The following is a 12,042-nucleotide window of genomic DNA, read 5'->3' as shown; positions in this document are numbered from 1 at the left end:
ACATCCTAGCAGACATTTATCCTTGTCATGGTTTAGCCCCAGTCAGCAACCAAGCACCACGCAGCCGCTCGCTCACTCCCCCCTGGTGGGATGGGGGAGAGAATTGGAAGAGTAAAAGTGAGGCAACTCATGGTTTGAGATAAAGACAGTCTAATAGTAAAAGCAAAAGCTGTGCACAAAAGCAAAGCAAAACAAGGAATTCATTCACTACTTCCCATGGGCAGGCAGGTGTTCAGCCATCTCCAGCAAAGCAGGGCTACATCACGCGTAGTGGTTACTTGGGAAGACAAACGCCATCACTCCCAATGTCCCCCCTTCCTTCTTCTTCCCCAGCTTTATATACTGAGCATGACGTCATATGGTATGGAATATCCCATTGGTCAGTTTGGGTCAGCTGTCCCGGCTGTGTCCCCTCCAAGCTCCTTGTGCACCCGGCAGAGCACGGGGAGCTGAAAAAGGTCCTTGACCAGTGTAAGCGCTACTTAGCAACAACAAAAACATCTCCACATTATCACCGCTGTTTCCAGCAAAACTCCAAAACATAGCCCCGTACCAGCTACTACGAAGAAATTTAACTCTACCCCAGCTGAAACCAGGACAATCCTACTAATAACTTGGAGGTTAGTCCTTCTGCAAGAACTGTTCTTCAAGTGCTGGTATAAAAACTTGAAAAGGAACTTGGTAGAAAATTTATTGAAGAGGTGTATCTTGAACAAGGAAAAATTATTCTGTTCTCCTATTTGAATGTAGGTTATAAATCAAGTATGGATTAAGGTTTTAATTTCTATATAAAGATATCCAGTTTGTCTTCTCTGAAAAAGACAATGGGATAATTCACACAAAAATGCACCTGAAGTTGAGTAGTTTGCCCACATTTCACAATAAAATGAAAAATGTTTAAAAATTATTTGACTGGAAGAATGTGTGCTACTGTAGTTCAAAACATGTACGGGTCAGGAATTGCTAAAGCTTAACCCATCCGTAAAATAATGCACTTCTGTTTATTACATTTAGCATTAACAGTGTTTTGAGTAGCATATTGCCATGCAAGAGCAGCCTTAAAATCGAGCAGAAAACTCACTGCCTAGGCAGGCGAGTATGTGATTCTGGAACTCAGCCTCTCATAAGTGATATCTTTTTTGCCAGGCAGTTAGATGGCATAGCTCTGGGAAAAAGTAAGACGCCTAGGAAAAAGCAGAGCAAAAGAATAAAGTCAGCGTTCATCTGTGCGCCAACCAAAAGTCAGAAAGTCACATGTGCTGTGTCTGGTCAGTACTGCTCCAAGTCGTTAAAATGTCATGTGACTTTTTTCTAAGCCAAGGATTTTGCTGTTTAAGGGATCAGGATTCTACCATGTAGCCAGTTTTAGACGTTAGACTAAAAAGACTTCCAAATAAAAGTCTTCCATTTGTTTGGGATAGTAACTCTGGAAATACTTAAGCTCTTTAGGAAGTGGGTCATTTTGGGTAAGATAAAATACCGTTTAGATTTAAGAAGATCTGGCAGTTTTCATTATGCGATACTGTTTTTACGGCTTCGTCTTTGCCAGAATTTGATCATGCTGTCTGAAGTTCCCCATGCAAAGTAAAAGTAAGATATTGCACAAACCTGACGCCTGCATTTGAAAGGAGTGCTGCAGAACTGGAGAAGGTGAAGGAGACAAAAAATATCGGAGGACTAGAGAAGTTTAATTACAAAGAAAAGCTTTCAGTGCTTCGTAGGTTTTAACTATTAAAAAGAAATGAGGTGACTTGATAACGGTCAATTAAGAACTGTTTCTGGGGGAATGCACTGGCGATTAAGAAGTTATTTAAAATAAGAGAAAAAGGCGTAACAGGAATTCTTGGCTAGAAACAGAAGCCAAAGAAATGAAAAATTTGAAGTTAGTCACACAAGCTTAGTGGTGCTGGGGAATAGGAATAACCACTAAAACAAGTTTATGAGAAAAATGAAGGAGGTTTTTGTGATGTTTTCAACTTACATCAATGCTTTAATGGAACTTGTGCTTTTACCAAGCAAAGGTTACTGGGTTCAAAACATGGGTAAGTGTACCAAATTCAGTGTGAATCTTAAAGCATATGATTTAATGGCTCAGCATCAGGCTGTTACTCAGTAAAAATGTAATCTGTTTCTGAGAACAAAATGGGAGAAAATTGTGTGATTTTATGTTAAGAAGTTGCACTTATTTTGCTGAGTATTTGCACAGGAATTTGTAATCTGAGAGAGAGGTAGGAGAAAGGGCAGAGGGAGCTACTGGGCTGGAATGCAGAAATGTGAGGACCTGGAATTTGGAAACTGGCAACTGGAACATGGTTCTGTGGAGAGCGTGGGATGAGATTTTAGGGTTGGAGACGACCGTGATGGAATGGGTCGTGGCTATAGAGCTGTGGGATGGAAGTGAGAAGACTGAATGAGCTTGGATGAGGAGTAGAAAACTGCTCTACGATCACACATATGAAGACTATATTATGGTACCTTCACTGAAGAGCAAGAGTACTCTGGTACTTCCAAACATTTCTCTTATTGGCATTCCTATTTATAGCCTCATAGATACTACGTATGCATTTAATATGATAAGCATATTTACTATTTTTGTCTTTAATATAACTGCTGTTTTTGTAAGTACTTATTGTAGCCTCTAAAGAATGCAATTCAGTCATGGTGCCTAGTTGTACAAGGTCCCTTCTGAGTACAAAGGAGGATGGCATCTCTGTAAAGCTCATATCCTAAGAGATTAAGCAATAAACTCAGATGGGGAAAGGGGGAAATTGATCTGAAAAAAGTGAAAAAAATATTTTATGCTGTCTTAGAGGACAAAGCACATGCAGCATGTGTACGCAAAACACATTCATGGCAGTCATCCATAAATATATGCAACTCCAGTGTCTCAGACAATACTAATAAAAAAGGCAACAGTTGGTTAATAAATTATTAACAGATGTAGGCACCACTGAAGGAAGCAAAAAAGAGAAAAATGGGCAAAAGAGTATTTTACCTAAGATTAGCTCTAACCACGGTAAGTCTAGTAGATCCTGGAATTGTCCTTGCTGAAAAATATTCCTGAGTAATTGGAAGCATAGAATCATAGAATCATTTAGGTTGGAGAAGACCTTTAAGATCACTGAGTCCAACTGTTAACCTAGCACTTCAAACTCTACCACTAAACCATATCACTAAGCACCACATCTACCTGCCTTTTAAATACCTCCAAGGGTGGTGCCTCCACCAGTTCCCTGGGCAACCTGTTCCAATGCCTGACAATCCTTTTGGTTAAGAAATTTTCCTAATATCCAATATAAACCTCCCCTGATGCAACCTGAGGCCATTTCTTCTTGTCCTATTGCTTGTTACTTGTGAGAAGAAACCAACCCCCACCTTTCTACAACCTCCTTTCAGGTAGTTGTAGAGAGCGATAAGGTCTCTCCTCAGCCTCCTCTTCTCCAGGCTAAACAACCCCAGTTCCCTCAACTGCTCCTTGTAAGAGTTGTTTTCCAGACCTTCCCCAGATTTGTTGCCCTTCTCTGGACATGTGCCAGCACCTCAGTGTACTTCTTGTAGTGAGGGGCCCAACACAGTACTCGAGGTGTGGCCTCACCAGTGCCGAGTACAGGGCCACGACCACTAGGACCAGTGCTCATGGCTTCACAATAGTACTGCTTGTAACTGCTAGTTAGAGTCTTGCTTTTCTTTAATGTTAACTGAAAATGTTAGCAACACTCAGTCCTGCCGCCCACACAATTTCTGATATGAGCCAGGATGCTGTTGACCTTCTTGGAAACTCAGCGTTTAACAATGTAGTGATTTTGGTGAGAACAGACAAATGTCCAGGAGGTTTCAACAACTGGAAGGGAACCCATGACCACATGTATACATTTCCATCCCTGTTGTAGCTTTCAGTGTTATTTTGATGCTTACGTGGTGTGCATTCTTGGCTCTCTAATGTAATCACATCTGTGTTTAAATCTGTTCCTGTGTATGGCCACACTTAGTATGTTCTCAGCTTAATTACTCCAGTGGAATGATATAGACAGGATGTTCACTGATTCCTGAAAACTGATTCAGTTCAGAAAAAACTGTTTGGGCTTCTGTAGATTTTGGTTTTGTTTGTTTGAGAGTTTTAGTTTTCAGCGGATCTTGTGCTTGTGCTTCACAGGGTGGTCCAGGTGTCAGAGGTGCCAAAGGCCATCGTGGCGATCCTGGTCCAAAGGTACTTTGTACAGCACCTTACAGTTGACAGATACACAGGTTCTTGGTTTATCTTTGCTGCATGTAAGCCTTGAAATGAATTGCAGATTGTCTCTGATGTCGCTGAGGAAAAAGCATAGTGAAATGCCATTGGCATTTGGTGTGTCTTTTTTCATAACAATTGCTTGTCCTGTTTGTTATTTGATAAAAGATATAGAATTCCGAATGCTGCTTTCACAGCATGAATCTTTTTGTTTGTATTTATAAAGCAACCAGGCAGTTTCAAATTAAACCTTAACTACTCAATCAAATGTTAACTCATATTTCAGATGCTTTTGAGTCTATTGGTATTTAATACTTCAAACAGAAGCTGCCTTTGTCCATATGATAACAGTTTAACTTCTGTTCTGTGCTGCTTTAGGGACCAGATGGACCTCGGGGTGAAATTGGTGTTCCTGGACCGCAAGGACCTCCAGGACCTCAAGGACCCAGTGGACTTTCTATTCAAGGGCTTCCAGTGAGACTTATGAATTCAATAGGATTCTTTCCTGTGATGTTTTGAACAGCACATATCTTAGACTAGACAAAAAAAATGTCTTTTGGTGTCGTGATCAGAATCTGAATTTCATTATTTGAGGTGAAATCACAGGTTTGAGTTTAACCTATAGTGGATATGGGTTCAATGCCAAATTTTCTGTTTTTATTTGGATCCAAACTTCTAGTTAGCTGAAGGGATTTGATTGCAGGCTGAATGTGACTCAGGTATTAGTATCCAAGCCTGGAGACAAGTGAAATAAATTGCAGTGGGGGTTGTAACATGGCTCCAAACCAAAATGTTAATATTTTACCTTTTTCTGGTTGTGGTATTGCTCATTGCAGATCAGTTCTGACTTGAAAGGTATACCCGAGCAAGAACAGCATATTTGCTGCCAAAATTAAGCAATAGTATTCAGTACACTTACAGAGTCTATCATCAGAGTTGATGATTAGACCTGGAGTTTGCAATGCTGTTGCGAAATAAGCTTCAGAATTTCATCATTAAGACACATTGATAGAATAATGAACCAGCAGCACTAATCTCATTTTATATACGTCTCTGGTAGATGGGTACACGCAAGCCTTGAAAGGTAGCAGATACGTACCTTTTTCTGCTAGACTTTTAAAAAAAAATTACTATAGTATAATATACTTCTTTTTACCCCATCTATATGATACTACTGTACAATATAATGAAGTGATTTGCCAAAACTGCAAGTTCTTGATCATAGAATCATAGAATCATTAAGGTTGGAAAGGACCTTTAAGATCACTGAGTCCAACCGCTAACCTATCACTGCCAATTCCACCACTAAACCATATCCTCAAGCACCACGTCTACCCTTCTTTTAAATCCCTCCAGGGATGGAGGCTCAACCACCTCCCTGGGCAGCCTGTGCCAATGCCTGACAACCCTTTTGATGAAGATGTTTTTCCTAATGTCCAACCTAAACCTCCCCTGATGCAACCTGAGGCCATTTCTTCTTGTCCTATCGCTTGTTACTAGGGAGAAGAGACCAACCCCCACCTCACTACAACCTCCTTTCAGGTAGTTGTAGAGAGCAATAAGGTCTCCCCTCAGCCTCCTCTCTCCAGGCTGAATAACCCCATCTCCCTCAGCTGCTTCTCATAAGACCGGCTCTCCAGACCCTTCACTAATTTCGTTGCCCTTTTTGGGACATGCTCCAGCACCTCAATGTCCTTTTTGTAGTGAGGGGCCCAAAACTGAACACAGTACTCAAGGTGCGGCCCCACCAGTGCTGAGTACAGGGGCTCCTGCTGGCCACACTATTCCTGATACAAGCCAGGATGCTGTTGGCCTTCTTGGCCACCTGGGCTCACGCTGGCTCATTTTCAGCCGGCTGTCAACCAACACCCCCAGGTCCTTTTCCTCCAGGCAGCTCTCCAGCCACTCCTCCCCAAGTCTGTAGCGTTGCATGGGGTTGTTGTGACCCAAGTGCAGGACCCAGCACTTGGCCTTGTTGAATCTCGTACCGTTGGCTCCAGCCCATCGATCCAGCCTGTCCAGGTCCCTGTGTAGGGCCTTCCTGCCCTCCAGCAGATCAACACTCCCGCCCAGCTTGGTGTCATCTGCAAATCGGAGGGTGCACTCAATCCCCTCATCCAGATCATCAGTGAAGATATTGAACAGGACCAGCCCCAACACTGCACCCTGGGGAACACCACTCGTGACCGGCCACCAACTGAATTTTACTCCATTCACCACCACTCTCTGGGCTCGGCTGTCCAGCCAGTTTTTAACTCAGTGCATCAGAGAATAATACAGAACACATTAGTTATAAGAATAGTTTTTTGATAGAGAAATTGTTTCTGCATAAAATTAAATTAAAATGAGTTTATTATGTAGAAAAGTATATCTTTGTCATGCATATGTACTGTAGAAACATGTCTAGTTTCCATAGAAATCCCTTGGTTTCAGCGTTATAGGAAATACTTCTGAGGGCTGAAGAGAAACAGTTTCTTTTGAGAAAATAAATACCTTTTTTGTAACATAATAGCTATAGTTTTTCAGGTTAATTCTGAAGGTTTTTTTAAATTTAGTTTCATTTTCTTTATTTTCTACATTTGTAAATTATTCGTTTACAGTTTTACAAATAGAGTCTGTAGGTTTGCTTCCAGCAGGAAAAGTAGTGTGTTTTCTTATTGGTTGCTTGGTTGTTTCTTTTTCTAAAGAAGCTGAAAGGAACTATTAAAAATAGGAAGGTAACCATGTATTTGGTGTACTATCTGTGATTCTTAATTTGCAGGGGCCACCAGGTGAAAAAGGAGACAAGGGAGACCTTGGTTTTCCTGGCCTGCAGGTATTCCCTAAGTTATTGTTTAACCTGTCACTTGCTAAGTTTGAATGTTGAATTGATGTTGTTGTGAATTTAGGGCACATATTCAAAACAGCTGAGAAGCATGTTGTTGGGGTGAGTTTGAACAGAGGTTTAGAACCAGGAATCTAGGGTATGCTGGTGTGCGACGAAATCATTCAGAGTGTGAAGAACTGGTTACTTTCTTGATCTTATTTGACACTGAAATAGGGTCTCTGTGGACTCAAAACATATTCACTCCTAGATGTCTGCTTACCCAGTGAATAATTAGCATCTGCTCGTTTTCACTTTAAACCCATGAAGTTCCTTATGGAGTTATCTAGGAGGACACATAAGGCACTTGATCTTTTTGTTGCCATCTTTCACAAGATAGACATCTTAAAAAGCTGTAGTATTCGGCGAATCTTACTCAGTTTGGTGTCTGGTATGTAGTCTGGAGACTGCATTCCAACTTATTGCTGCTTTCCAGGGTCATTTGCTCTTCCCTTTTCAGATTCTGCTCTTTTGCTGATTATATTCCTCCAGTATTTGTTGGTTGTTACCAGGTTCCCCCATCTTTCTCATGTGTGCTAGGGATAGTAAACTCATACAGCTTTTCCTCATAAATCAGTTTTGTTAGCCCTCTGACCACTGCAGTAATGGTCCCAGACTGCTGCTTTGCAGCTTTCATGAGCCAGAAAGTGATATTTCATCTGAACAATGGGGAACTGCTGGACATAACTTGGAATCCTGCTCAGGCAGGACTTCCCCATTGATATTGGTGCACTGACTTCAAACTACATGGTCACAGACTCCATTTTAGCAATGATAGAGAGAAATAGCGATTGCATTTTTAGGTTAAGGTACTGATGTCGTGCAGTGGAGTTACACTGACATGACACCAGAATGATGTAGGAAATCAAGCTCTCTTCAGCTTAGTGGCACAGGAAGCCAGACTCGATGAAATTGTCAGTGTTCTTAACAGAGGATTGTAGTGAGGGGTTATGAAGCTGGTGCATTTTAACAATGTATGTTTAACCATCTCTCATTTCACAGAAATACCTTGACTGAATCTCTTCTACGGCCTCGTCCATTACTGAACTCCCTAGTTCTATTTATCCAAAAGCTTGTCATACCGTTTCACTGGAAAGTGATTTAGTTGGATTCTGTTAACCTGATCTCATAATTTGTCCTCTGTTTATAATGCTTAGGGTGTCCCAGGAGCATCAGGTTCACCTGGAAGAGATGGAGCTCAAGGTCAAAGGGTAAGGTAAAATGAACATTTGTTTTAAGAGTATCCATTCCATAATGGATATGTTCCCAGCGTGGTTGATTTATTATAGTTTGTCACTTGTACTCTGTCATTTCTGGAGACCCATATCTCTCTGCCAATCAGCAGAGAAGACGGAGGTAGGGTGGAGTATCCTTCCGTCTGGTAGATCAGGGTTGAGGAATACTAGGTGAGTAATGGGGAGCCATGCAGTATGTTTGTGTTTAATGCATCTGGTGGGAGTAGGTGTCACTAGTGTCCAGCAGTGCCAAATAGCCTACTTGCTTATATGTTTAAAATGAAGTGTTGATTAAATGGAACATAATTAGCACGCAATACAATGTAGTGATCTAAATTTGCTTTCTAACTATTTAATGAATAACAGAGACAACTACAAGGGAATTTAATACTGAATGTAAACCAATACTTGTAGAAACTGCTGACCCGAGGAAAAGGTGAAGAATAATATAAAAATTTAGTCAACCTTATTCTGCTTCTGGTAGAACGAATGAGGATATTTACAGTCTGTCTAGGAACTGGTAAAAAAAATCTTCATGTTCACATGTGCAGTTAAAACTCTAAGTCCTCCTCCCTGCCTCCTTGGGGAGACTCTTGTTTCATTATTAGACAGACAGGCATTGGAAAGTTATTGTTAGCATCATACAAGGTTTCTGTCTACAGCAGAAGTTCATTATTAAATCTGACTTTTCAGTTTCACTTGAACAAGATTTACATATTCATGATCCTTTTTTGGATCTGTTAATGTAACTTGAACTTTAGAGAAATCTGGACCTTGTGGATTTCTGACATTAACCTGAGACCTTGTTATATATAAAAAAATCCTTATAGCAAAATGTGTATTTGAGCTCACTATTACAAATTTAAGCATTGACACATCTTTATGTATAGAAGTAATTCCACTGAACTTACTGTAGAATTTGGGCAATGCATAGGTGTTTTTTCCTCTAAAATCAAGGAAAGAAAGTAATTTTATTAAGACAAAGATTTACACAACATTATCATCAGATGAATAACCTCCTAATCAGATGAATAGCCTTCTAATTTTCAACTAAGTTGTGGTGAAATTAGAAGGTAAATGTATTCCTTTTCCTATATACTACTTTATAATACTGTGATGCCTTCTTCTGTATGGAAGCTCGTTTTTGCATGTTTCTAATGTCTTCTTTTTGGCTGTATTTGAATTTTTTTCCCCTAAATTCCCCAAGCTTGGTGTGTCCTGTTCATCCCAGGTTAATAAAGACCTGGAGCCTGGTGGAAATTTGGATTTTTGCAACCATGCTGTCTAATCTTGGTCATGGCCAGGTTGAGGTGACTTGGTGCTAGAGGCTGTATATGTGAGTGGTATGTGCCCCCTCTTTCTGCATTCCTGATCGCGAGGGACAGTAAGCATTCTGCAATTCAGGGAGATGAGAGCTCTCTGTTTTTGCTGTACTCTGTAGCTAACGTTATATTTAGCAGTGGAGGCCCTCAGCCATGTCTTGATGTCAGCCAGCAGTTCAGAAGTGGTCTAGTTTTACCACAAGTGGAAGTCAGCAGATTGTTGCAGAGACTTGGTATTTCTGAGAAAAGCCAGCAGGAAGACTAGTGCAGCAAAGGCTTTTGATACAGCCTGGAAAGGTCATGCAGTGCTTATTCTGTAGAAGACCCCAGTAGTGTCTATAATAAGGTAGGGTGATTACATAGATTGTTGTTTTTTATAGATAAGGTAATAATGCTTTGGTAATGTGTTCACTTTCTTCTGGTGTTAATCAAAGGAGCTGGATAAACAACCTAGATCTCATAAAATTGGGTCTGTTAGACCGTTATTGTCTCTCTGCTACCCTTATGCAATATTGTCCAGCAGTAATTATTTCTATGGCAACAAATAATTGTTATACTAATTTTATGGTGTCGTAACTCGTTTGATTCCTCTGAAGTTATGACAACACAAAATTGCGTTTAATGGGTGAAGGTTCAAACCAGTGATTTCACTGCAGTCTCTTTGAAGGCCAAACACTTGAGAAAGGCATAATTCTAAAGGGCATAACGGCAGCAACAGCAAAGGGGACCTGGAAAATTCCTGAGCAGTAAATTACCTTTTTGTATAATGTTCCCTTTGTTGGACTTCCTCCTGTTAGCCAAGAAGCCAAACTGTTTTACAGCTATTATACTACTAGAACTAAGATTTTCTGTTATTCTTCGCTTAGCTATCATTTCCTCTTTGGTATTTATTGTTCATTGAAATATTTTAATTATAGTGGTACCAGGGCTGTAAAACACTTAAACAGATGGCTAAATCACAAAGATTTTAATGGGAGGTAAGCACGGGGCTGATATTTATTGGGAGATCCCTGAGAGCTTTGCTGAACTGGGGATAATGTGATATTAGATTGAAGAAGTCCTGGAATGGAGATTTTTTTCCTTCCAGTTGCTGGTAGTTGGAATCACTTCACTTCTACAGTTCTTTTTCCTTCCTTTTTGTTTTGATTTCTAGTGTTTATAATTTCAGTTCTATTTTTGAAATCAGTTGAGAAAAGGTCTTTTTTCTCCTCTTAATGTTTTAGTTCAACAATTAGTCTATAAAGTTTCTTTTGTATTTCTGAACTTCTACTTTTTAGTCCCTGGTTTATTTGCTTTTCTTGTTTTCTAGTACCTCATTAAGATTATAGAGCATCCCCTCTGTCAGTTGTGTGAATTCATAGAAAAGTCTTCTGTAATGAAATACTCTCCCTATGAAAAAGAGTGGGATGTAATAAAAAGACTGTGTGAAGGTTGAATTAGAGTAAAAAAATACATTCTCTGATAATAAAGCAACATTTCTGAATATGCGTGATAATATTTTATACCTCTCTGGTTACTGGTTTAAATCTACGTCTCAGACTCCACGTGAGGAACAGTCCCTTCCCCTTTCATCAGCTTCCAGTTATAAGAGAGTGTCATAAAAGGTTTTATAAAGTAGAAAATGTTTTCTTTTTGTTTAATGGCTGGGGCTGTGGTTGTTTGCTGTCTTCTCTTGCTGTCCCATATTTGTAGCTGGCAATATAGAAGGTTTTTACTAAAGAGACCAGATTTTGTTTCTCCACCAACTCTCCCAAGCATATCATGTTGAAAGATAGAGCTTGAATTCACATGTGAGAGAATCCAAACCAACATGATGCTTCTGATGAGGATGTAGACAGTAATTAGACTCTCCTGTGCTTTTGGTTCATCTCTTTCAGCCAAGAGTATAAAGTTTGGAAGCAGACTGAAACTGACCTGTGTTGAGATGCGTAGATAGAGGGAGGAAAAGTCTTCCCTTTCCCATATCTCCATGGCTACTATCCCAGGTCAGGTCATAATTGCAATCTCTGTTCTTGCTTGCCAAGTGCAGGCCATGTGAGAGGGCAGATTTACACAGCTGCAACAAGAGAAGCCTAATATATCATCCTGAGTGGCAAGCATGCTCTGATTGATGACATGATGTAGGGAGGGATCTCCATTGTTCTGACTCTGAAGTTCATATGTCTTGTGCCCATGTTATTGCTTGCTGTCACCTTGTGGTTCCCCCAGGGGGGTCTTCTCCTGGCCAAGCTTCTCCTTGGTTCTTCCTCAGCAAGGTAAAAAATTCTGGAGGAAGCTCTGCTGGATGTGCTTCCCTATATCTCTGCTAGGGGTGGGACCACAGAGTTAAACTGTCAAGGGATTGATTTCCCTTGCTGAGCTGCTGCAGCTGGTTTGGAGTCCAGAAGCATTGAC

General features: G+C 40.4%; 1 protein-coding gene across 5 annotated transcripts in view; it reads left to right on the top strand.

Moving 5' to 3' along the window:
• The window catches only part of COL14A1 (collagen type XIV alpha 1 chain), a 125,529-nt gene that overhangs the window by 92,271 nt on the left and 21,216 nt on the right, over positions 1-12,042 (top strand). For all 5 annotated transcript variants that reach the window (XM_064442169.1, XM_064442171.1, XM_064442172.1 and 2 more), the window contains 4 exons: positions 4,154-4,207; positions 4,607-4,702; positions 6,990-7,043; positions 8,249-8,302. In XM_064442169.1, the coding sequence (XP_064298239.1) occupies positions 4,154-4,207; positions 4,607-4,702; positions 6,990-7,043; positions 8,249-8,302 (258 nt within the window). The remainder of the gene's footprint in view (positions 1-4,153; positions 4,208-4,606; positions 4,703-6,989; positions 7,044-8,248; positions 8,303-12,042) is intronic.

Source organism: Phalacrocorax carbo, chromosome 2 (genome assembly GCF_963921805.1).
Source record: "Phalacrocorax carbo chromosome 2, bPhaCar2.1, whole genome shotgun sequence".
Lineage (NCBI taxonomy): Eukaryota > Metazoa > Chordata > Aves > Suliformes > Phalacrocoracidae > Phalacrocorax > Phalacrocorax carbo.
The sequence above is the reverse complement of the archived record's forward strand: the minus strand, read 5'-3'. Positions and strand labels throughout refer to the sequence as shown.